Source organism: Thalassophryne amazonica, chromosome 23 (assembly GCF_902500255.1).
Source record: "Thalassophryne amazonica chromosome 23, fThaAma1.1, whole genome shotgun sequence".
Classification (NCBI taxonomy): domain Eukaryota; kingdom Metazoa; phylum Chordata; class Actinopteri; order Batrachoidiformes; family Batrachoididae; genus Thalassophryne; species Thalassophryne amazonica.
Genome location: NC_047125.1, coordinates 34,754,562 through 34,781,551, shown reverse-complemented (window position 1 = coordinate 34,781,551; position 26,990 = coordinate 34,754,562). Strand labels below are relative to the sequence as shown.

The 26,990-nt window shown below is 45.2% G+C and overlaps 2 protein-coding genes across 2 annotated transcripts in view; both read right to left on the bottom strand.

Moving 5' to 3' along the window:
* Window positions 1-14,392, bottom strand: part of ephb4b (eph receptor B4b) — a 43,501-nt gene extending 29,109 nt beyond the window's left edge. Inside the window, 2 exon segments of the mRNA XM_034164286.1 lie at window positions 3,418-3,488; window positions 13,781-14,392. Coding sequence (XP_034020177.1) covers window positions 3,418-3,488; window positions 13,781-13,874 — 165 coding nt within the window. The 5' untranslated portion in view covers window positions 13,875-14,392.
* Window positions 14,393-24,060: 9,668 nt separating this feature from the next.
* Window positions 24,061-26,824, bottom strand: psmb6 (proteasome 20S subunit beta 6). The gene is made up of 7 exons (XM_034164445.1): window positions 26,692-26,824; window positions 26,253-26,320; window positions 26,097-26,162; window positions 25,474-25,539; window positions 24,707-24,836; window positions 24,474-24,618; window positions 24,061-24,368 (listed from the first exon to the last, which is right to left on the bottom strand). The coding sequence occupies exons 1-7, from the start codon at window positions 26,788-26,790 to the stop codon at window positions 24,241-24,243; spliced, it is 702 nt and encodes a 233-aa protein (XP_034020336.1). The 5' UTR covers window positions 26,791-26,824; the 3' UTR covers window positions 24,061-24,240.
* Window positions 26,825-26,990: the final 166 nt, after the last annotated feature.

The window sequence follows — 26,990 nt, the reverse complement described above, 5'->3', positions numbered from 1 at the left end:
GAGAGAGACAAACAGAGAGAGACAAAGAGAGAGAGACAGACAGAGAGAAACAAACAGAGAGACAGACAAAGAGATAAACACAGAGAGAGACAAACAGAGAGACAGAAAGAGAGAGACAGAGACAAACAGAGAGAGACAGACAAACAAACAGAGAGAGACAGAGAAATACAGACAGAGAGAGAAACACAGAGAGAGAGACAGAGACAAACAGAGAGAGACAAAGAGAGAGAGACAGAGACAAAGAGAGACAGACAGAAAGAGAAACACAAACAGAGACAGAGACAAACAGAGAGAGACAAAGAGAGAGACAGAGACAGAGAAATACAGACAGAGAGAGAAACACAGAGAGACAGACAAACAGAGAGACAAAGAGAGAGAGACAGAGACAAACAGAGAAATAAAGACAGAGACAGACCGAGAGAGAAACACAGAGAGACAAAGAGAGAGAGATAGACAGAGAGAGAAATACAGAGAGACAGAGACAAATGGAGAGAGACAGAGACAAATGGAGAGAGACAAGAGAGAGAGACACAGAGAGAGACAAAGAGAGAGAGAGACAGAGAGAGAGAGACAAAGAGAGAGAGACACAGAGAGAGACAAAGAGAGAGAGAGACAGAGACAAACAGAGAGAGACAAACAGAGAGAGACAAAGAGAGAGAGAGACAGACACAGAGAAATACAGACAAACAGAAAGAGACAAACAGAGAGAGACAGAGACAAATGGAGAGAGACGAATAGAGAGACAGACAGAGAGAGACAAACAGAGAGATAAACACAAACAGAGAGAGACAAACAGACAGAGAGAGAGAGAGAGAGAGAGACAGACAAACACAAACAGAGAGAGACAGACAAACACAAACAGAGAGAGACAGAGACAAACAGAGAGAGACAAAGAGAGAGAGACAGAGACAAAGAGAGAGAAACACAAACAGAGAGAGACAAACAGAGAGAGAAACACAAACAGAGAGACAGACAAACGGAGAGAGACAGAGACAAATGGAGAGAGACAAAGAGAGAAAGAGACACAGAGAGAGACAGAGACAAACGGAGAGAGACAAAGAGAGACAGAGACAAACAGAGAAATACAGAGAGACAGACAGACGGAGAGAGAGACAGACAGAAATACAGAGAGACAGATACAAACAGAGAGACAGAGACAAACAGAGAAATACAGAGAGACAGACAGACGGAGAGAGAGACAGACAGAAATACAGAGAGACAGATACAAACAGAGAGACAGAGACAAACAGAGAAATACAGAGAGACAGAGACAAACAGAGAGAGACAAAGACAAACAGAAAAATACAGAGAGACAGAGACAAACGGAGAGAGACAGACAGACAGAGACAAACGGAGAGAGACAGAGACAAACAGAAAAATACAGAGAGATAGACAGAGAGACAGAGACAGAGAGAGAAACACAAACAGAGAGACAGAGACAAATGGAGAGAGAGAGAGACAGACAGAGACAAACAGAGAGACAGACGGAGAGACAGACAGACAAATAGAGAGACAGACAGGGACAAAGAGAGAGACAGACAGGGACAAAGAGAGAGACAGACAGAGAGAGTGTGCTCTGCCCTGGTTTGGTTCCGGATGGAGCATCCTGCTCTGCTCAGCAGGATCCTGCTGTCCAGTGTCGCAGACCGATAGTGAACTCATCAGCTAGCAGCTTGCTTAGCCGCGGCGCTCCGATCGCTTCTGCCCTCTTTTATGATGAAATAATGCTGAATTTATGTGGAAATGATTGTAGTAGAAAAGCTTCAGATATCTGTTGCTGAGACAGATGACAACTGGAGGCAGTTTGAAGCAGAAACCAGGTGATAATCAGTGAATGGCGTCATCGGGAGGACTGATTTTTAGGGGGGCCGTTTGGTCGGTGACACTGGGTCCACAGCGTCTCCTCTGGCAGGTCAAAGTCCACTTAGGCCACAGCACAGAACCAGAAGTCTGCACCACAGGCAGCCAGACAGGGTGTTTGAAAGCGGACAGACGGGGTGTTTGAAAGCGGACAGACGGGGTGTCTGAAAGCGGACAGACGGGGTGTTTGAAAGCGGACAGACGGGGTGTCTGAAAGCGGACAGACGGGGTGTTTGAAAGCGGACAGACGGGGTGTTTGAAAGCGGACAGACGGGGTGTTTGAAAGCGGACAGACGGGGTGTCTGAAAGCGGACAGACGGGGTGTTTGAAAGCGGACAGACGGGGTGTTTGAAAGCGGACAGACGGGGTGTTTGAAAGCGGACAGACGGGGTGCTTGAAAGCGGACAGACGGGGTGCCTGAAAGCGGACAGACGGGGTGTTTGAAAGCGGACAGACGGGGTGTTTGAAAGCGGACAGACGGGGTGTTTGAAAGCGGACAGACGGGGTGTCTGAAAGCGGACAGATGGGGTGTCTGAAAGCGGACAGACGGGGTGTCTACAAATATCTGCTTAATATAATTTTTGTTAACCTTCACCACATAATGTGGATGTTCAACAAAATATATAATTAATTTAACAACATATATAATTAATTGTATTGTATTTTACAGTATATTCTGTTTAATATTTCAACAATGAGGTGTATGTGGGGCTGGTTGACAGAACTAGATGAAGTGAACACAGCAGAGTGTGAATGTGCCAAATCCAATGATCTGCTGTTTTATGAACCGTCTGAACACGTCAAGTTTAATTTCTGTATTTTTCCTGTTACCTTCCTTTGTGTTTGTGCTCAGAGATCAGATTCAGTTCTGATTTCTGTGTCATCAGTGGTGATGTAACGGCTGTGAGATCAGATAACAGGAAAAAACAAAAAAAAATTCAGGAACAAATATCACAAGGACTCAGAAATGGGCAGAGCCTCATCAGAAACTTCTAACAATGAAACAAGGTCCAGAAGGAAAGTCAAAGTCGGCTCTGCAGAATCACTGACGTCTACAGGTGTCTGTCTGCATACGTCAGAAATGTCCCAGAGGACGTAAATCTAAGATCATAAAGTCAAACAGACGATCCTTTGGTGCAACACCAGAGTCCACATGACTGACAGCTGACAACAGATGAGGAACAAATAAGGAAGAAAATGGTTTGACCACTTTTCACCATTAAAAACACAGAACTGTTTTAGGTGTTTTTACAAACATCAAGCTACATATTGAGACAAATATGCACCTTAATAAAAGAGCTAATTGTTCCTCCTGAAAGACAGATTAATTTTAAGCACCTAATGACAGACATTTAGCATGTGAGGGCGTGTTTATTGAAATCTGCAATTCATGGATATTTTGTATCAGAGTTATATTGTAGGTTGCAGCCTTTTGATGTCAATTTCAATTTCAGGGGCACTTTTTTGGGGGGGCTCAGAGGGTGTCTCTCCCAGGGAGTAATTCAGTGTAGAACCACCCCTGCAGACAGACAGAGACAGACAGGGAGAGGGACTGACCTGCAGGTCATCAGCAGGATGGTTCGTCCATCGCAGGTCAGACGTTTCCAGCTTGGTGTTCATCAACACCTCTGAGAGAGAAGAAACCAACAGGATGTTACTGACACGGACACACACGTTTAGCAAGCATCATCAGAGAGCCAGAGCTGCACTCTGAGGACAAAGAGACATGTTCAACCAGCTAAAACATGCAGAAGACACGTGCAAGCCTCAGGTCCACAAAGACCTGCAGTCTACAGAGACCAGGGACCTCAGGTTGTCTGTGCCCACACAGGTGCTGACCACTCTGGGCTTCCTGACAACAGCAGCATTCCAGCAGGAGCTGGCCGATCGGTCAGGAGTGTGCCAGTCAACCTTGAGCCGAGCCATGCCAGCTGTGTGGAATGCAATCATTCAAATGTCATCCAGGTACATCACATTCCAACATTAAAGCACAATTTGCAACCAGAGCCGGTTTCCCAAATGTAATCAGAGCAAATTCGGTACTTTAGCCTTTACCATAATCCCCCTGGTGGCCCCCTGCACTTCCCAGAATGCACTGTGGCGCTAGCAGAGTTCCAGCATCTCACAGCGCATGTAAACAATGACTAACGACGACATGGCTGTCGTTGAACCAGTGAGTTCACGGGTGATTATGATGATGACATGTTCTCCCAAGTTGAGAGTGTTATCTAGAGGAGGTGGAGCACCTGTGATGGACTTCTGCTGTGCCCCAATGTTTTCTTATTGTCCATACTTCACAATGTTTGTTTACATTGTGCTCTGAACTGGAACTCTGCTGAAACTGATCTCTCGCATGAGTCACAGACCACAAGATTGAGCGAGATTCACAACTGCAAAACACCGAATTGGCTGCACACATATTTACATCATATGTGATGCACAAATGTGCATCAGGCTGGAGGCTGGCACGGTGCGCGATGGGTGGCTGCTTGCTGTGTAAATAGTTTATTTGTGTAGTTGTTCATAACGTAAACCAGCGCAGCACTGTTGGGCACATGTACATTCAAATATGTTATTATCATCAATGTGTGTTCATTTTCTTGATGGTCATACTGGAGCTGCAGTGTGTCTTAACAGGCCCCCGACTGTCTTCCTGTGTTCAGTAGGTCTCAATAAGGCCCCATTAAAAAACATTAGTTTACCATCCTTGACATCAGAAAAAAAGTGATGAGGGAGGACAGATTTTTTTTCTTTTTCTGAGAAAAAGGTACGGACGTCATTTCAAACCTGAAAAACAACACATACAACACCTGCATACCAAGTGAGGAACTGAACATATCAGCTATTTTTAAAATAAATCTTGTTTCCATGTTAGATACAGTCAGTGTGCTGCACACTAGTAGGTGATAAACATCATACTGTGTTTGAGTGAGATGGAGCCACTAACTGTGTGGTTGTTAATTACAACAAACGGCAAGTTCCGGACCCAGCTCGGTAAACTTCAGCCATCTTCATGCAAAGCATACTTGCCACCTAGTGGGTGTAATGGTTCTTCTACCCGCTGTACCGCCGTCGGTGAAATTTGCCAAAAATTAAATAAAAAATTGATGCTAAACACGTGTTTAAAGTTGCGACTGTCACACAATGTCATCGGCAGCGCACTTCACCAAAACCCAGAAACTGGTGCAAAACACAAAAATATCCAGATGTATCAAAGTGTGCGTACGCATGGATCCAAGCGTATTCCATTTGCACATCCCACTGAATGTGGAATTGAGCACGCATGCAGATGCACCAAGCTCTTCCCTGTCCATGCCCCTATTTAAATATGCAAATGTATTTAAATAGTTTGGCTGTGTTATTTGCTGCTTCCATAAGTGTGGAGTGTACTGTGTTTGATGACGTCTACCATTGTCTCTGTATTGTGTGTAAAAATCAAAGCACTTTTAGAGGAAGCGTGCAAAAACAAAAGCTGTGGCTCTGTCGCCGTTCTCCCACGCAGGTCGCCACAAAGTGAAACGAAATGAGTGCATCTGTCTGTGCAAATGCTGAGACCAGAGCAGCGCACACACTGAAGTAAAAACATATTAGGTGTGTGGTTGCTGACAGTGTGTGACATTAACATTACACAGAGTGACGGTAGCCTGTTAAGAATCTGCAGCTCTAGTTTCACCATCAAGAAACAATAAAAGACATTAACAATAATAACAACAAACAACATATTTTGATGTACACGAGCCCATATGTGCCTGCGCTGGTTTACATTCGGAACAATTTGTTGTGAAAGTGTAGGAACACGGACCCACAACAGGGGGCGCAAATGAACGGACAATGGAGGAGTCAAATAACACTGTTTTTACTGTTGTGAAAACAGGCACAACAACACAGCCGATTACAATATTGAGACTGAGTCCAATTACAACGGTGTCGTGTGGGCAGGCTCGACGATAGGAGACGTCTGTCCAAGTCGAACCGGAACCAACCCGATTTCCTCTGCCACCGAACCCCGGGAATACTGGAGCCGCCAAGTCCCGAATTCCCAGGTGGCCACTGCCTCCGCTCGTCGGATCCGGTACTGCTGGCAAGGAACAAAAACAGTCAGGTGTGGATGCGGCTGCACCCAGCAACACGGAGGGTGGAGAGTCTACCTCCACCTCTCGTTAATAACAATGCAGGAGTGTAGGAAGGTGAGTACTTATCCAACTGTTGTCCAGTAGTCTGCTGTCCTACAAATACTCAACAAAAAATACAACAATGGTTATTTATATGTTCGGGCAGAGATTGTTACCTCTTTGATTAGGCGGTATCTCGGCAAATGAGGTGGAGATGCCGTCCTGCTGATATACCTCCCTGTTGATTAGAATCAGCTGTCTCCAGTGATGGGTGACAGCTGTCATCCTGGCTGCTCCTGTAAGGCGGCAGCGCCCTCCGGTGCCTGGAGCCCGCACTCCAGGCAGGGCGCCCTCTAATGGTGGTGGGCCAGCAGTACCTCCTCTTCAGCGGCCCACACAACACAATTACACAAATAAACTATTTAACTGCCAACCAGCTCCACATGGCGCACCGTGCCATCCTCCAGCCTGTTCCCAACCCAACCAAATACATCCGCGCATCACATATGATTTGAACACTGATGGAATGAAAATGTTTCCTATTAACAGAAACAAGTTAATCATGTGATGGCATCTTCATATCAATATGTGTGCAGTCAGTAGCTCCGATTACATTTGGAAAACCAGCTCTCATTGTACGTTGTAGTTTAATGTTGGATTGTGTTGTACAGTGGGGTAAAAAAGTATTTAGTCAATCCCCGATTGTGCAGGTTCTCCTACTTAGAAAGATGAGAGAGGTCTGTAATTTTCTTCATAGGTACACTTCAACTAAGAGACAAAATGAGAAAAAAAAATCCAGAAAATCACATTGTAGAATTTTTTACGAATTTATTTGTAAATTATGGTGGAAAAGAAGTATTTGGTCAATAATAAAAGTTCATCTCAATACTTTGTAACATAATCTTTGTTGGCAATGACAGAGGTCAAACGTTTCCTGTAAGTCTTCACCAGGTTTGCACACACTGTAGCTGGTATTTTGGTCCATTCCTCCATGCAGATCTCCTCTAGAGCAGTGATGTTTTGGGGCTGTCGCTGGGCAACATGGACTTTCAACTCCCTCAACAAATTTTCTATGGGGTTGAGGTGTGGAGACTGGCTTGGCCATTCCAGGACCTTTAAATGCTTTTTATGGAGCCACTCCTTCATTGCCTGAGCGGTGTGTTTGGGATCATTGTCATGCTGGAAGACCCAGCCACGTTGCATCTTCAACGCTCTCACTGATGGAAGGAGGTCACTCACTCATCTTCAACCGCTTAGTCCAACTAAGGGTCACGGGGGGCTGGAGCCTATCCCAACAGTCATAGAGCGCAAGGCGGGGTACACCCAGGACAGGACGCCAGTCTGTCACAGGGCCACAAACAGACAAACAAACACATCCACACCCACTCGCGCACCTACAGACAATTTAAAAGATTCCAATCCACCTAACCTGCGTGTCTTTAGATATGGGAGGAAACCGGAGCACCCGGAGGAAACCCACGCAAACACAGGGAGAACACGCCAACTCCACAAAAGGCCACAGGCGGGAATTGAACCCACAACCTTCTCGCTGTGAGGCAACAGTGCTAACCACTAAGCCACCATGCTACCGTGGAAGGAGGTTTTGGCTTAAAATCTCACGATACATGGCCCTGTTCATTCTTCCCTTAACAGATCAGTCGTCCTGTCTCCTTTGCAGAAAAACAGCCCCAAAGCATGATGTTTCCACCCCCATGCTTCACAGTAGATATGGTGTTCTTGGAATGCAACTCAGCATTCTTCTTCCTCCAAACACGACGAGTTGAGTTTTTACCAAAATGTTCTATTTTGGTTTCATCTGACCATGATATTCTCCCAATCCTCTTCTGGATCATCCATATGCTCTCTGTCAAACTTCAGACAGGCCTGGACATGTACTGTCTTAAGCAGGGGGACACGCCTGGCACTGCAGGATTTGAGTCCCTCTCTGTGTAGTGTGTAGCCTTTGTTACTTTGGTCCCAGCTCTCCGCAGGTCATTCATCAAGTCCCTCTGTGTAGTTCTGGGATTTTTGTTCACCGTTCTCATGATCATTTTGACCCCATGAGATGACATCTTGCGTGGAGCCCCAGATCGAGGGAGATTATCAATGGTCTTGTATGTCTTCCACAGTTGATTTATTCACACCAGCCTGCTTGACTATTGTAGACTCACTCTTCCCAGCCTGGTGCACATCTACGGTTTTCTTCCTGGTGTCCTTTGACAGCTCTTTGGTCTTTTCCATAGTTGAGTTTGGAGTCTGACTGTTTGAGGCTGTGGACAGGTGTCTTTTATACAGATAATGAGTTCCAACAGGTGTCATTAATACCTGTAACAGGTGGAGGACAGAAGAGCTTCAACAAGAAGAAGTTACAGGTCTGTAAGAGCCAGAAATCTTGCTTGTTTGTGGGTGACTAAATACTTATTTTCCACCATAATTTACAAATAAATTCTTTACAAATCCTACAATGTGATTTCCTGGATTTTTTTTTTCTCATTTTGTCTCTCATAGTTGAAGTGTACCTATGATGAAAATTACAGACCTCTCTCATCTTTCTAAGTAGGAGAACTTGCACAATCAGGGGCTGACTAAATACTTTCTTACCCCACTGTACCTGGATGACATTCAGATGATTGCCTCCCACACAGCTGGCTCGGCTCGGCTCAAGGTTGACTGGTACACTCCTGACCGATCGGCCAGTTCCCCCTGGAATGCCCCTGTTGCCAGGAAGCCCAGCGTGGTCAGCACCTGTGTAGGTACAGACAGCCCCTGGCTCCTCGCTGTATTGCGCTCTGGGCTGACTGCAGTTCTGCACACAACTCCAGTAACAGTGGCCTTGGTCATCAAAATAGGCTTATGAGCAATTATCGTCATTTGCAAGTAAATCCTCACGTTCCCTGAATACTCGCGCAACTTGTAAAGTCATCTAACAACACTAACGCAACCACTGTTAGTGCTGGTTTACCCATCACTTTGCGCGTGCGTTTAAATCCACCCATATAACTGCAAACACGTGGGTGTGTTAATTGTCCATCAGTGTGTCTCTGATGTCCACATCACTGATGACTTCATGTTTTCACACTATTAACGGTTCCCAGCATCACCTCTACGTGTCTGCAGAGGAACAATAGCTGTAGAAACGTACGTACGCCAGTCAGGATTTTTTACGTGACACACCGCACATTTCCATGGTCATTTCACTTTTTCACAACATTTCACATTTCACAACATCTGAACATTGCCATGGAGACGGATGTACGCCATGATTTTTAAGCATGCTTTAAAGACCAAAAGACCTGACAATTTACAAAGAGGCGTCAGCCACAAGGACCTAAAACCTACAGAGGTTTACAGTCCAGACTGGAGTTCAACAAGGACTTCACAAAGACCTGCTCTCCATCAGATATGGAACCAACAAAGATGTGGTCCACAAGGACCCGTGGAAAAGAAATTCCCAGACAAAAACATCTGCAGGTGTAAACACACTGTCACACGTGTTCTTTAAAGAGAAAACACTCCTCCTTCCAAATGCAACTTTTCTTAAAAATCTTTTTTAAGTCGACATCAACTCTCAAACATCAGACTGAGACCCAACATGGACCTGAACCTGACCAAAAACCCATAATCCACTCCTTTCCTCACTCCACATGTCCTTTGATACCGCCTACTTTCCTTTCCTCACTCCACATGTCCTTTGATACCGCCTACTTTCCTTTCCTCACTCCACATGTCCTTTGATACCGCCTACTTTCCTTTCCTCACTCCACATGTCCTTTGATACCGCCTACTTTCCTTTCCTCACTCCACATGTCCTTTGATACCTCCTACTTTCCTTTACTCACTCAACGTGTCCTTTGATACCTCCTCCTTTCCTTTCCTCACTCCACATGTCCTTTGATACCTCCTACTTTCCTTTCCTCACTCCTCAAATCTTTTGCTACCTCCTCCTTTGCTTTCCTCACTCCATGTGTCCTTTGATACCTCCTCCTTTCTTTTACTCACTCAACGTGTCCTTTGAAACCTCCTACTTTACTTTCCTCACTCCTCAAATCTTTTGATACCTCCTCCTTTCCTTTCCTCACTCTCCACGTGTCCTGACCACAGTTTTTTTTTTTACTTTCACTCTTCACACACATTCTTGTTTATATGACCTTGTGAAGCTTCTCAGAACTGGACAAGAACCAAACTTAAACCTAGATGAACCCAAAACCAGGTCCTCACAAGGACAGAAAAAAAGGGTAAACACACGTGTTTCTAATCACCATCAGTCTGGATTAATTAAGGGTGTGTGTGTGTGTGTGTGTGTGTGTGTGTGTGTGTGTGTGTGTGTGTGTGTGTGTGTGTGTGTGTGTGTGTGTGTGTAAAACACTTTCAGGCTGACTGTCTTATGTAAACATCCCACCAGCGTTGCCGTGGTGATTTCTGTGTCCTCGTCATGCACTCTTATCGCCCAGATCCATTGTTTATAGTGTGTGTGTGTGTGTGTGTGGTCTCATACTGTCACCTTTTTCTTTCTTCCTTCTCTCCTTCTTTTCTGTCTCCTTTCCTTCTTACTTTCATCCTTTTTCCTTTCTGTCTCCTTTCCTTCTTACTTTCCTTCTTGACATTACCTTCCATGACACCATGAACTCCTCACGTCTGACTGAAGATCCACACTAAACGGTCAGTGGATATATTGATGACTCCGGGGTTTCCCACGCTGGGGGCGTGTCCCTCCTGCAGCACGTGGTGAAGATCTGGTGTCCAAGAATGAAGCGGAACAAAACCTGAATACGTTTTTTTGTTGTTTAGAAGATGAGGGAACGTGTTTGATTTGTGGCAACTTTCACAGCGTAAACATCAGTAGTGAAGGAAACACAATGAATTCGGTCTTGTTCCTCAGAGTCCTGGAGGGTTTCTGTCAGTTGTAATTTGCATTTTTCATGGGTTTAACAATAAGACGTGCAGCCCACAAAAATGGGACACTCCCAAAGACTGCGCAGAAGGTGAGATTGGCATCAGATCCTGGATGGACTGGAGTCCCTCAAGAAGTCTACGAGAACGCACCGGATGAGATGTGGATGTGATGGAAACCAGCAGTACCCCGTTTACAGCACAGAGCAAGAGACCTCAGCCAGTATTCATGTCAGTCCATCTGCCTTGAAAACATTTAAATACGGTCTCTTCCACTAACACAACTACTGTGACACAAAGGGACTGAACTCTGGAACTGCCTGGCTGCTTAGAACATGTCAGCATGATCAGGCAAGAAACACACGACATCCTCAACCGCCTGAACCCAGAGTCTAGTACCAAATGAATAATGGGGACGGCTTTGTAGATGTTCCAAGACTCAGAAAACACAGTGGCCACAAACACCTCGTACCACCGAGACAAGCAGACAGATGAAGATCTTCATTTCCCTGACATTTCACTCAGGGACTGCTGTGAACACCTGAAAGTCAGACTTGTACTTGATCTCCTTCCCTAAAGAGGGTGAACACTGTGAAGTTCTCCATCCCTTGGAGACACTCAGTGGATGAGATCTTTGAGAAGAACTTACACAATGCAAAGCTGCAGAAATGTGTGATCAGATCACTAAAAGATTTCTGAATCTGAACAACAAGACCCTGAGAAGTCCCAACAGCAGCAGTCAATGGACATGGCTAAGAAGGAAGGACCCATACTGGGCCCCACGACAGAGCCAGAAGACGTGAAGGGCACATCTGGGTTTGGCAGAATATGTCTTCAATCCCTCTGGAGAACAGTGCTTGAGAATGGTCATCATGTCCTCCAGCCTTCTAAACATCTCCAACAAGCTCACACTGAGGTGCCTGAGGACAAGAACCGGTCCAAAGAGCTTCAGGACCTGTATAGGATTCACTCCTTCTTCATCTGTGTTTGACATTTTCTCTGGCTGTGTCATCCTTCTAAGGCTGCATTCAACGACAACATGTGTCATAGTGTTGCAACTATGTTGTCTGATTTTGAAGGTTCCATGGAAAACAAAAAGAAACAACTTGTGTATCCATCACAGCCCAAACAATCCCATGAGTCACTGCATGATTTTTTTTTTCCCCAAGACACAACGATCGCTATATTAATAATAAAAAAGGATAATGTTTAAAAGTAAAGCATAAATACGTACTGAAAAATGGGCTATGCCCACTATGCTAGCTTGTCATGTGCTGCTGTCAATGTTGCTAGGAGACAGGGGTAGGGGCGGGATAAACTAATGGCACAATGACAAAATGTTCCATGGACTAGACCGTATCATTTCAGAAAGGCTGGTTCAGCTTCTGCTGTCTTGGAAGGCCACATCTTTGTAGAATGCAGCCTTCGAAGGACGTGGCCCCTGAAATGAGACACAGCCAAAATACACACACAAGTAAACCAGCAACACAGAGCCGCCTTGTGTTGGTCCAGCCTCTTCTCTGTGGTCTTTTTCAGAGGACAGACTGGTCCTTAGGCAGGTGTCAGTGTCCACTCACGTTTCCTCAGACACTCTAAACTTTGACTTCACTTCGCTGACTCGTTTGACTTGGGGAACTGCACACCGGGAACAAATTAAAGACCTTGATCAAGGTCACCTTTGTGAGTTTCTGGTCTGGCAGGAAATTGAAGGAACAGAAACATCTCTCTGACCTCCAGGTGACCACCTCCCCACGTGGCCCTGCTGGATGCGCGGCCCTGTCTTTCCTTTTGTGAACACCCTCTCCTGGCGTGATGCGTCTTTGTTGCTCTCTCTGGCGGTATCTTTTTCCGTCCAGGCCACAGTGTGTTTCCAGAATTCCTGTTTCTCCTCCAGGTTGTCCTTCCCTTAACCTGTATTCTGTCGCTGTTCTTTTGACCTCACTCTCCTTGACTCTGGGCCTGTTTCGTTGGTTTTTGTGAGCGATGGCGGGTGCTGTGCCCGTCCTCTGATACCTGCAGCCGTGTCTCCGTAGCACTTGGTCGTCCCAGTGGACTCTCCTGAAAACCTTCCCCCTATAATCAGCTTTAGGTTTGGGGGTTTCTGATCACTTATCCAGACTGAGAAGCTAATTAATTGATTGTGAGATCCACTTTCACACGTGTACCTGGTGAGCACTGAGCACACGGTGAAAACCGAGACTTCGACATATGATTCTGACCATCTGCTGAACAGTTTTTGGTCCCTGGTCTTTCTGCTGCTCCGTCTGTCACAGGTGATTTGTTCTGATGAGAACCAGAGGTCTGTCAGGTAACCTGGATTTAGTGCTTCAGTCTGCAGCACCGAACACAAAGACCAAATACAGCTTCAAGAACAGCTTCAATTAGCCGCTAATTACTTCATTTAAAAGGGGGGGGGGGGGGGGGGCAATACTGTGAAGCAGTGAAGGTACTCAGAGTCAGGTCTGACAAGAACTTCGATTTCTTTCTTTTTTTTTTTTTTACTGATTTCACAGACATCTGTGGAGAACTGGGTTTTATGGGTTCGGATCAGAGAAGATTCAAAATGTTTTCATAAAATTGTCTCTTTCATTCCTTTGATGAGAAAGTGTCACTGTGCCCTCACAGAGACCTGTGTGTATGACGTCATAAACCCGACTTTCAGACCTCTCCTTGGAGTTAGTGCTCTGTGTGGGAGCTCTGAATACATGCTGAAAGGTTTATAACTCATTTAAAACAAGACTCAAAGAGATATTTACTGGAACTGGAAAAGAAAGAAAGAGTTTACAGCGTGTTATTGATTAATTTAATGATTTTTAGTTCTGAAAAATGTTTAGTGACGTAAACAAGCTTTACTTTTATTTATTTTTATTGTTGATGATTGACTTGAAATGATCGATTAATCGTTCAGTGGTCCTTACCTTCATCGGCCCTGCAGCCAATCAGCAGCAGCGGGAGGAGGAGCCAGCGCAGCCCGCAGGACCGGGCCCATCCCGGGACTCGGACACCCTCCATCCCCCCGGCCCGACCCTCCAAATCCACTCCAGATGGGATCAAAAGTATCGATCAGTGATCGGAACTCTGTCAGCTGGGTTCAGGCTGCGTGTGGCGCGCGCGCCTCATAACTCCACAAACAAACAAACAAACTTTGAGGATCCGAGTCTTTAAATGTTCACAGTCTCAGTCTGGAACCGGTTTTTTAAAAAAGGGGAATTCCGGTGGCTCCAGAAGGAGTTTCAGGAGCGGAGAGAAACCTGATCCCAGATCCGCTCCGGAGGATCCAGCGGGGCGCGGCCGCTCCCGGGGCCGGACCGGAGCTCCGAGCCGCGCATCGGCCCGCGGTCCTGAGGTCCGCGCCGTGCACGCGCCTACATACACACAGACTCAGCGCCCGGCCGTGCACGCGCCTCCAACGCACAAGTAGGGAAATCCCGACCACCGTCCCGGATCCCGATCCTCAGTCCGGGTCCTGGTCGGTCGGATCCCGTCCGTAGATCATCTAGACAAAAGCGGCGAAAAAAAAACTTATCTTTCTTTTCCACTCTGGAAGAACACGCATCAAGCCCCGCCCCTTTCATCTCAAACCCTGCCCCCGCTGATATGTGATTGGCTGGCTGCTTCGGGGAGGGGCGGGGCCCGGCGTTGAGTGACAGGCTGGGTGTGTAGGAATGTGTCTCCATTTTGAGTTTTTGTAAAAATCTGATGAGTTCAAAGGTTCCTGAAGGATTCCGATCCTGATCCAGAGTCCAGGTCCTTATATCCTGGGAGGCCTCAAAACCTCAGCAAACACAAACAGTCCAGGAGTCCGAAAAACCGTCCGAACGCCGCAGAACTCAGGACTCAGAGCGCAGGCCTCTGCCAGCAGGTCACATCAACCCTGACCTACACACGTGACGTCACCTAACATGTGTGACCTCAGGCATGGGCCATGTGGCATGTATACTAATAATGTTTAGCCGCATGTTCTCCTTGAATTGCTGGTTGTCTGAGTGGTGTCCAAAAAATGAGGTGGGCTTCATAGATAATTGGCAAAGCTTCTGGGGAAAACCTGGTCTTGTTAGGAGAGACGGCATCCATCCCACTTTGGATGGAGCAGCTCTCATTTCTAGAAATCTGGCCAATTTTCTTAAATCCTCCAAACCGTGACTATCCAGGGTTGGGACCAGGAAGCAGAGTTGTAGTCTTACACACCTCTCTGCAGCTTCTCTCCCCCTGCCATCCCCTCATTACCCCATCCCCGTAGAGACGGTGCCTGCTCCCAGACCACCAATAACCAGCAAAAATCTATTTAAGCATAAAAATTCAAAAAGAAAAAATAATATAGCACCTTCAATTGCACCACAGACTAAAACAGTTAAATGTGGTCTATTAAACATTAGGTCTCTCTCTTCTAAGTCCCTGTTGGTAAATGATATAATAATTGATCAACATATTGATTTATTCTGCCTTACAGAAACCTGGTTACAGCAGGATGAATATGTTAGTTTAAATGAGTCAACACCCCCGAGTCACACTAACTGTCAGAATGCTCGTAGCACGGGCCGAGGCGGAGGATTAGCAGCAATCTTCCATTCCAGCTTATTAATTAATCAAAAACCCAGACAGAGCTTTAATTCATTTGAAAGCTTGTCTCTTAGTGTTGTCCATCCAAATTGGAAGTCCCAAAAACCAGTTTTATTTGTTATTATCTATCGTCCACCTGGTCGTTACTGTGAGTTTCTCTGTGAATTTTCGGACCTTTTGTCTGACTTAGTGCTTAGCTCAGATAAGATAATTATAGTGGGCGATTTTAACATCCACACAGATGCTGAGAATGACAGCCTCAACACTGCATTTAATCTATTATTAGACTCTATTGGCTTTGCTCAAAATGTAAATGAGTCCACCCACCACTTTAATCATATCTTAGATCTTGTTCTGACTTATGGTATGGAAATAGAAGACTTAACAGTATTCCCTGAAAACTCCCTTCTGTCTGATCATTTCTTAATAACATTTACATTTACTCTGATGGACTACCCAGCAGTGGGGAATAAGTTTCATTACACTAGAAGTCTTTCAGAAAGCGCTGTAACTAGGTTTAAGGATATGATTCCTTCTTTATGTTCTCTAATGCCATATACCAACACAGTGCAGAGTAGCTACCTAAACTCTGTAAGTGAGATAGAGTATCTCGTCAATAGTTTTACATCCTCATTGAAGACAACTTTGAATGCTGTAGCTCCTCTGAAAAAGAAAGCTTTAAATCAGAAGTGCCTGACTCCGTGGTATAACTCACAAACTCGCAGCTTAAAGCAGATAACCCGTAAGTTGGAGAGGAAATGGTGTCTCACTAATTTAGAAAATCTTCACTTAGCCTGGAAAAAGAGTCTGTTGATCTATAAAAAAGCCCTCCGTAAAGCTAGGACATCTTACTACTCATCACTAATTGAAGAAAATAAGAACAACCCCAGGTTTCTTTTCAGCACTGTAGCCAGGCTGACAAAGAGTCAGAGCTCTATTGAGCCGAGTATTCCTTTAACTTTAACTAGTAATGACTTCATGACTTTCTTTGCTAATAAAATTTTAACTATTAGAGAAAAAATTACTCATAACCATCCCAAAGACGTATCGTTATCTTTGGCTGCTTTCAGTGATGCCGGTATTTGGTTAGACTCTTTCTCTCAGATTGTTCTGTCTGAGTTATTTTCATTAGTTACTTCATCCATACCATCAACATGTCTATTAGACCCCATTCCTACCAGGCTGCTCAAGGAAGCCCTACCATTATTTAATGCTTCGATCTTAAATATGATCAATCTATCTTTATTAGTTGGCTATGTACCACAGGCTTTTAAGGTGGCAGTAATTAAACCATTACTTAAAAAGCCATCACTTGACCCAGCTATCTTAGCTAATTATAGGCCAATCTCCAACCTTCCTTTTCTCTCAAAAATTATTGAAAGGGTAGTTGTAAAACAGCTAACTGATCATCTGCAGAGGAATGGTCTATTTGAAGAGTTTCAGTCAGGTTTTAGAATTCATCATAGTACAGAAACAGCATTAGTGAAGGTTACAAATGATCTTCTTATGGCCTCAGACAGTGGACTCATCTCTGTGCTTGTTCTGTTAGACCTCAGTGCTGCTTTTGATACTGTTGACCATAAAATTTTATTACAGAGATTAGAGCATGCCATAGGTATTAAAGGCACTGCACTGCGGTGGTTTGAATCATATTTATCTAATAGATTACAATTTGTTCATGTAAATGGGGAATCTTCTTCACAGACTAAGGTTAATTATGGAGTTCCACAAGGTTCTGTGCTAGGACCAATTTTATTCACTTTATACATGCTTCCCTTAGACAGTATTATTAGACGGCATTGCTTAAATTTTCATTGTTACGCAGATGATACCCAGCTTTATCTATCCATGAAGCCAGAGGACACACACCAATTAGCTAAACTGCAGGATTGTCTTACAGACATAAAGACATGGATGACCTCTAATTTCCTGCTTTTAAACTCAGATAAAACTGAAGTTATTGTACTTGGCCCCACAAATCTTAGAAACATGGTGTCTAACCAGATCCTTACTCTGGATGGCATTACCCTGACCTCTAGTAATACTGTGAGAAATCTTGGAGTCATTTTTGATCAGGATATGTCCTTCAATGCGCATATTAAACAAATATGTAGGACTGCTTTTTTGCATTTGCGCAATATCTCTAAAATTAGAAAGGTCTTGTCTCAGAGTGATGCTGAAAAACTAATTCATGCATTTATTTCCTCTAGGCTGGACTATTGTAATTCATTATTATCAGGTTGTCCTAAAAGTTCCCCGAAAAGCCTTCAGTTAATTCAAAATGCTGCAGCTAGAGTACTGATAGGGGACTAGAAGGAGAGAGCATATCTCACCCATATTGGCCTCTCTTCATTGGCTTCCTGTTAATTCTAGAATAGAATTTAAAATTCTTCTTCTTACTTATAAGGTTTTGAATAATCAGGTCCCATCTTATCTTAGGGACCTCATAGTACCATATCACCCCAATAGAGCGCTTCGCTCTCAGACTGCAGGCTTACTTGTAGTTCCTAGGGTTTGTAAGAGTAGAATGGGAGGCAGAGCCTTCAGCTTTCAGGCTCCTCTCCTGTGGAACCAGCTCCCAATTCAGATCAGGGAGACAGACACCCTCTCTACTTTTAAGATTAGGCTTAAAACTTTCCTTTTTGCTAAAGCTTATAGTTAGGGCTGGATCAGGTGACCCTGAACCATCCCTTAGTTATGCTGCTATAGACGTAGACTGCTGGGAGGTTCCCATGATGCACTGTTTCTTTCTCTTTTTGCTCTGTATGCACCACTCTGCATTTAATCATTAGTGATCGATCTCTGCTCCCCTGCACAGCATGTCTTTTTCCTGGTTCTCTCCCTCAGCCCCAACCAGTCCCAGCAGAAGACTGCCCCTCCCTGAGCCTGGTTCTGCTGGAGGTTTCTTCCTGTTAAAAGGGAGTTTTTCCTTCCCACTGTCGCCAAGTGCTTGCTCACAGGGGGTCGTTTTGACCGTTGGGGTTTTTACGTAATTATTGTATAGCCTTGCCTTACAATATAAAGCGCCTTGGGGCAACTGTTTGTTGTGATTTGGCGCTATATAAATAAAATTGATTGATTGAATAATAATAATAATTATATATATATATATATATATATATATATATATATATATATATATATATATATATATATATATAGCCTTTATTGTCATTGTACACACAGTAGATCCAGAAAGTTTTCACAGCACTTCTCTTTTTCCACATTTTGTCATGTTACAGCCTTATACCAAAATGGATGAAATTCATGTTTTTTTTCCTCAGAATTCCACTCACCATAATAACAATGTGAAAATGTGTGGGGGACTGTTTTTTAGTTTGTTTGTTTGTTTTTTTTTAAGGATTTTTGTAAATTTATTGAAAATGAAAAAAAAAACCCAAAGAAATCACACGTCCATAAGTATTCACAGTCTTTGGTCATGAAGCTCAAATTTGAGCTCAGGTGCCTCCTGTTTCCACTGATCATCCTTGAGATGTTTCTATACCTTAATTGGAGTCCACCTGGAGTAAATTCAGTTGATTGGACATGATTTGGAAAGACACACACCTGTCTACATATAAGGTCCCACAGTTGACATTCAGAGCACAAACCAAGCATGAAGTCAAAGGAATTGTCTGTAGACCTCTGAGACAGGATTGTCTGGAGACACAAATCTGGGGAAGGACACAGAAACATTTCTGCTGCTTTGAAGGTCCCAATGAGCACAGTGACCTCCATCATCTGTAAATGGAAGAAGTTCAGATCCACCAGGACTCTTCCTAGAGCTGGACGTCCGTCTGAACTGAGTGATCAGGGGAGATGGACCTTAGTCAGGGAGGTGACCAAGAACCTGATGGTCACTCTGTCAGAGCTCCACCATTCCTCTGTGGAGAGAGGAGAACCTTCCAGTAGGACAACCAACTCTGCAGCAATCCACCAATCAGGCCTGTATGGTAGAGTGTCCAGACAGAAGCCACTCCTTAGTAAAAGGCACATGGCAGCCCACCTGGAGTTTGACAAAAGACACCTGAAGGACTCTCAGACCAGGAGAAACAAAACTCTCTGGTCTGATGAGACAAAGATTGAACTCTTTGGCGTCATGTTTGGAGGAAACCAGGCACCATCCCTACAGTGAAGCATGGTGGTGGCAGCATCATGCTGTGGGGATGTTTTTCAGCAGCAGGAACTGGGAGACTAGTCAGGATTGAGGGAAAGATGAATGCAGCAATGTACAGAGACATCCTGGATGAAAACCTGCTCCAGAGCGCTCTGGACCTCAGACTGGGGCGACGGTTCATCTTTCAGCAGGACAATGACCCTAAACACACAGCCGAAATATCAAAGGAGTGTCTTCAGGACAACTCTGTGAATGTCCTTGAGTGGTCCAGCCAGAGTCCAGACCTGAATCTGACTGAACATCTCTGCAGAGATCTGAAAATGTCTGTGCACCGACACTCCCCATCCAACCTGATGGAGCTTGAGAGGTGCTGCAAAGAGGAATGGACCAAACTGCCCAAAGATAGGTGGACCAAGCTTGTGACATCATATTCAAGAAGACTTGAGGCTGGAATTGCTGCCAAAGGTGCATCAACAAAGTATTGAGCAAAGATATAAACAAAAATAAAAACAAGGACTTTGTTCATGTTCTCATTGTGAGAAGAATTTTGAGGGAACAAATTAATGTACTCCATTGTGGGATAAGGCTGAAACATTAAATGAGGAGAAAGTGAAGCTCTGTGAAGACTTTCCAGATGTACCGTATAAAAAACATACAATGAAATTTGTCCTGCATTTAACCGTCCTAATTACAGTTAGACACAATCCAACCACTCGGAGCAGCCACAGTCTGGGTCCAGGTCAAGGGGCAGAGAAAGGAGCAGACCCAACATAAGCATGTTTTTGATTGTGGGAGGAAACTGGAGTGTCCGGAGGAAACCCACACAGACACGGGGAGAACATACAAACTTTACACGGGAAGTGTGGGAAGCGATCCCACAACCTTCATGCTGTGAGGCATCAGTGCTAACCACTAAACCACCGTGCCACCGTTTGACTGCAGCTGTGTTGCCATATAATGTGTATAACTGATGGTGGTGGTCATGTGACATGTATGACTGATGGCTTTCGTCAAAGTGGGCGGGTTTCAGAAAAATGGAAACTTTTATTTTAAAAAACCCTGCAGAATCCTCATCTTGATCCAGTTCAACAAATGAATGTAAGATAGTGGTTAAATGGGATTAAACTGGTTCTGAAGCAGGTGATTTTGAACTGGTTTTTAACTGTTCCAAACATGTGTTAAACTGGATTGTGCTGGATAAACGGGTTTGGAAACCATATTAAAACCACTATCTCATATTTAAATGGATGTAAAGAGTCAAACAGGTTAAACTGGATTAGTTCTGGTGTGTGAATGTGAAGTCCTTGTCCTGGGTTCCAATAACACGCCTTGGACACCTCGTGTACTTCATGGACTAAATAATTAATATAATCAGACGGGTTGTTCTGTATGTTTGCTGCTGTAGTTTGATCTGGAACAGGAACCACCCAGGTTTGGCTCGGACCCAGATCAGGACATCCCGAGAGTCTGACTCACCGGCGTGCAAAAGCCTTCATCCAGACCCAAATCCCCCTGAAGGATCTGGAGCTGGAGGTAGAAGCTTGTCTTGCAGCTTTTGTGTGAAAGCGACAAAGCGAGCGAGGATTAAGGTTTAAATTTCACACCCTGAGGGTGCAGGGCGAGAGACATTCAGCACCTACAGCAGAGAGAGAGAGAGAGGCTCATATCATCACAAAACAATGATGTCACATCTGTCACTTGAAAGGTGGCTGCTGCTCCAGATACAGAAGAGGTGTTAACTAACACCCCCCCACTTTGTTCACCCAGGAGTCCACAAAGGAGGATGGGGGACAACAACAAGGTCAAAGGTCACTGTGGACAGTGGGACCTTTTTTCTCACTCCCTAGCAGCAGCAGTGAGCGTGTGATTGAGTCTTTAGGGTTCTCAGTCACTAGAGAGATAAATACAGGTCCATAAATATTTGGACAGGGACTGTGTTTTGTCTTTATGTGTCTCCACAGCGGGACTGAAACCAAATAATTGAGATGTGACTCAGAGCACATGAACATAAACAATATGGTACTGTTGGCTGGGAGCCCAGTGAGGGAAGCCACCAAGACCCCAGTGCACTCTGAAGGAGTTATTTCTGTGGCTGTGTCTGGAGCTTCATCAAATTCTCTTTAATAAAAAGTGTGAAATTTCAACTCCAGGTTGCCAAATGTCACTTGGGAGATTCAAGTCTAGATTCTTTTTCAAAATAAAACAGGACCTAAAACAAGAGAAAATACTGAGGCGTGGTCACAGTGAAGTCAGCCTGCCTCCCTGCCTCTATTTTGTGTCCCCTACATTTTTAGATATTTTTGTCCTGCTCCCTGGATTTATATATATATGTCCCACTCCCTATATTTTGTTTTTTTGCCCTGCTCACTGCACTTTTAGATATTTTATTGTCCTGCCCTTTAAAAAAAAATCATCAGAATCAGAATCGTCTTTATTACCCAAGTATCTACAAGAACATGAGGAATTTGTCTTTGGTTTGAACTGCACTGTCTCTGTACAAGCATGTAGAAATATACACTAAACTCTAAATAATTCACAGGAAAAATGTGTGCAAAGGAGAAGCAGACAAACACACTGAAGTTTTTTCCCATGGGATAAATAAAGCCTTTAAACTTACCATCCCTGGTTCTCAAGGCACCTAGGTGGCTTTGTCCCTTCTTTCTTTCTTTTTTTGGGATTTTATATTTTTAATATTTAGGAGTACCTTAGTAAACACTAGTAGAGTTCCTCCTTAGATTTGGAACATATAATAGAAGATATACCTTACTGAATTTTCATGAGGTATATGAATGAGTGAGTTTTTTGTCAGGTTAAGCCGTTCATCAGTGTGGTGGCCTGTGGACAGAAACTGCTCCTGTGTCTCGTTGTTCTGATGTAGAGCTCTGTAACGTCAACCAGAGGGGAGGAGTTTAAACAGGGTGTGTCCAGAGTGGGAGGGGACTGCAGAGATGTTACAAGCTCATTTCCTGGTCCAGGACTGGTATAAGTCCTGGACAGAGGGCAGGCTGGTTCCCAGACCTGACAGTTTGTTGAAGTCTGTGCCTGTCATGTTTGGAGGCAGAGGGAAACCAAACAGAGATGGAGATGCACAGGACAGACTGGATGATGGATGTGTAGATGAGCAGTTCCTGGGGCAGGTTGAACTTCCTGAGCTGCCTGACGAAGTACATCCTCATCCTCTGCTGTGCCTTTTTCCTGATGGAATCTATGTGGGAGGTCCACTTCGGATCCCGGGAGATGGTGGATCCCAGGAACCGGAATGTGTCCACAGCAGACACAGTAGTCATTGAGGATGGGATGGAGTGATGGGGGGGGGGGTTCCTCTGGGTGGCGCATGCCCCGCCTGCTGTGGCCTTCACCCACTTTACCTCAATTCTGATGATGGACTGCTTCAGGTCCAGGTTGTTCTGATCAAACCAGAGGACCGACCGTTCCACCTCCTGTCTTTCTGCAGCCTCATCACCTGGATGAGTCCAATGATGGTGGTGTCATCTGCAAACATCACAGAGGGGTTCCCTGAGGGATATATATATTCTTATATTTATATATTGTCCTACCCCCTACTTCTTTTTGGGCCCCTCCCCTATCTGTTTATTAAGCAGCTTTCAGAGTGGCGTCACCTTCACAGCTACTCATGAAGTCTGACCTGGATCCGGTCGGTCCCCTCTGACTTGTTTAATATGTCTGTGGGACGTCACCCCACGTGAGTCCTTTAAAAAGTCTGGTTTTGTGGACGCCGACAGCCCCTGCTGCACTCCTATTACGAAACATGATCAATAGATGAACACGTGCATTGATCAGTGTGTGTTTGCTGTGGAAGTCAGACACTCTGTCCAGGATGTGCAGACGAGCAGCAGCATCAGGAAACAGGCCCCTCCCCTGTGGGCCATCGCCATGGTGACCCCAGGACAATAAAGGTCAGACAGGAAGGCTGCTGCAGACCCACTGTGGGTCCACGTGGCTCCAAGCGTTCAAGGCCTGACCCTGGGCGGGTCCCACCTCATCCACTCTAATCAGGGCTCGGCTCTCGGGACTGTTGTGGTTTTCCAAAGAACTGGAATATGAGCCACACAGAACCAGGAACTACACTGGGCAAAGGTGCCAGGACCTAATCCTGGTCAGAATCCACATGGTACTTTTCATTAAAGTTTGGGATCCAACAAGCCAGAAGGAAACAGGAGGAGGAACGAGAACATGGGTGGAAAGTTCCAGTTTGATAAAAGTGGATCCATGGTGATGGTTGCTGATGACGTCACTTCATTAACATGAGGTTTTTGTTTAAACATTCATTAACAGAAAGAAACACTCTGGTGTTCAGGATCGAAACAGATCAGGGTTTCATACGAGTTTAGACTCGAGATTCAGGGTTCATAGCAGCTGCAATACCAGCCCCGGACAGCAGGGGGTGATCCAACACTTCACAAACGTTTCCTGCAGAGAAATGGTCTTTATTTTTATTATTCCAGGCTCTGGAGCAGGTTCAGAAATAATAAAAGTAAAAAAACAAACAAAACAAAAAAGTCAAGATTTGTAAAACATGACATTTATTTATATTTCCTGAAAATGTAAAACATTGGGTTATTTGATGGAGAACATGAACCTGCTGCTTGTTCTCAGAAACAGCAGTTCTTACTGAGACGGTTAGACAGTGACACCACAGAACACGAGCAGAACCAGAACCTTTAATCACAACAACAATACTCAGTGTGTGGAGAAGCGAGGAAGCTGGTTACCCAGGATGACCCGCCTCTCCACGCCCTCCTCCGAGATGGACGCCAGTCTGACCACGCCCCCACTGGAGCCATCCCTCTCCATGGCCAGAGACAGAGCTGATGGGGGAGGAGTCAAAAAGAGGAGACAGTTTGTCAGATTTTTCTGTTTTAAGGTGGAGCCAGCAGTGAACTACAGCTCCCAGCATGCCTTGCAGCCATTACCTGCAGCAGTTAGCTCCAGACACTCGTCTTTGGTCAGACCCGGTTTGTAGTTTGAGTCCATGAAGCCGTAGATGTAGGTGCTGCCGCTGCCACCCACCGCCACCGGCTGTCTCACCATCATGCCACCAATCGGAACGCAGTACACCTGATGGACAGCTCACATGGTTAGTCAGGTAACACACACTCAGACTTCAGTTAAATTAAAGGTGTGATCGCGGTGGGTTTTTGGGTACCTGCCCTCCCTTTCTCCGGTCCCACCCAGCCACCAGGATCCCAGCCGTCAGCTCCTCCCGGTAACGGTAACAGCTCGCTTTGAAGAGATTAGCTGCCGTCTCCACCAGTGGGGGCTCATCCAGCTCGATGCTGTGGGGACAGAGCCACACACACACACACATTACAGCTAATGACACAGTATGAAAGCATTATAAAACAGTGATAAGGTGAGATAAATATCTCCACTCTGATTATTTTACACTCTTTGCCCTGAAGTGGTTCTTTCTCTTTACAGTCACCACATTAGTGAGACACAACACCTGTTAATGGAATCACACCTCTAAACACAGTAGACACGGTTTGGACCTCAGTCCTCCCATCCTGGCGCACCACTCGGCAAATGTCCTTTATTTTATTTTCTGGATCTCAGTGGACTCCCAGCTACCTTGGCTCTGCTCACTCAGCTCAGGATGGCATGTAAAAGGGCGTTTGCAAACTCCATCATCTACTCTGGATACTCCTGATGCATTCTCGTCCCTGCATGTGAAAACCGGATGTCTCCCCACATGTATCCCCGCCCCTGACGTCACTGCATGCAGTAGTACACACAGTAAAAGGAGATTCTTGTGCATCTCACCTGTGCTTGTGCACCCCATAACTCGATTGAGATAATCACAATGTATCAGGACACTGTGATTATTTTATCACCATAAATTGATGAATCATGTAGTTGTACACCTGATTGAACCCTGAAGCTGTTAGTCAAGTTCAGCGGCGAGGTTTGTACCTGTGGAATCCAAGCTGGTAGGCAACCACGTCAGCGACGGCCTGAGTGTCCGCAGCAGATCCAGACCTAAAACCAAAACACAGATCACTTTAACGCTAAAACCCAGCTGGGACTGAAAACCCACAGTTCAGACAACAGCTCCCAGAAAAGGTTCTGGACCAGGTTTCACAAAAGCACATTAAAGTGAACAGAATCTGAGCTGACACACAGATTTCATGATGTTTCTAGGAAACCTGGACTTTGGAATTCAGTGGTCAGGTGGCAGAAAATGTCCTAGTGAAGCTGTTTTAAAAAGGTACACTGATGGATCTGAGAAAGCACTGCAGAAGTCCCGGGCTCAGGAACAGGTTCCCCTCATGTTTACATTTGGGTTCCAGAGAACTTCACACAAACATCTAAAGACTCTGTGACTGAGACACAGGTTTCTAATCCTGATCTCGGAGACCACCTTCCCTTTCTCCACCTGCCCCGCCCACTCCTGAGACCTCCTACCTCCCGACTGGCTGAACACCTTTGACTGAAACAGTTAGCTGTGACTGGAACCACAGAGCAGGATCTCTCCACGGTCTCAGCTCTTAGAGTTCCTGGTTCCTAGTTAGTGAGTCTCAGCGAGTTGTCCTGACCTGCAGCAGAAGATCCGGTCATGGATGGGCGTCAGTTTGTCCGTCACTCTGTTGGCAATGTAGGCTCTGTGGCAGATGAAACAGAGATTCGGGTGCCGTTTAGTTCAGTACCACCCGTGTTATCGGGTCCGTGTGACCTCGGCGATGGGTTCTTACCCGGTGGTGGTCCGAGAGTCTGCACCGATCACCACGCCGCCGTCGTACTCCACCGCCATGATGGTGGTCTGACAGAGCCAACAAACACAAACCCACTCCTCAGACCAGTTTCCTCCTTTAAAAGCTCAAATCGAATTAAATTTGAATGAAGATTTTAAAGAAGTTCAGCGCTGTTTTTAATCACACTCCTCTGCTTCCATTATCGGACAGACTGAGGTTTTGTTTCACGTCGTTAACACACAGACTGGAAAACAGTCGGTTTCTTCGGAGACTCGGTCCGGTCCGGTCCGGTTTCTGGCGGCTAATATTATTAGCCGCTCGCTGCTAGCTGGTGGAGAACTGCTGTCTCACTCAGGCTCTGCCTGAAGAATAAACCACTCAACCGGGACAAAACCACCTCAGACCCGGTCCGCTTCGGTACCACAGTCTCGGTACTTACCCCCGTGCTGACTTCTTGACTGATCCAGTTCGGAATCAGATCAGATTTGGATGAAAACTGCTGGACGAAGTTCGGCATCATTGAGGTTGCTGCCGCCATCTTTACTTCCAACTGCGCGAAATCTCGCGAGATCAAATACCCGTGAATAACAGTTCAAAAATAAACTCACCTAATGCACGAATATAATTTTTTTGTGTGTGTGTGTCTGAAGTAAAAGACGTAAAATTTTAACACTGCAGGTGTTAAACAGACGGTGTTAACTTTGATGCGGGTTGGAGAGTTGCGTTCAGGCGCGCACG

Bases quoted from the DNA above. Each gene is read 5' to 3' on its own strand.
- psmb6 (XM_034164445.1), bottom strand. From the start codon at position 26,790: ATGGCGGCAGCAACCTCAATGATGCCGAACTTCGTCCAGCAGTTTTCA. The intron at 26,321-26,691 runs GTAAGTACCGAG...TGGCTCTGTCAG, and splicing joins GTCAAGAAGTCAGCACGGGG to ACCACCATCATGGCGGTGGA. The intron at 24,619-24,706 runs GTACCCAAAAAC...GCTGTCCATCAG, and splicing joins ACCGGAGAAAGGGAGGGCAG to GTGTACTGCGTTCCGATTGG.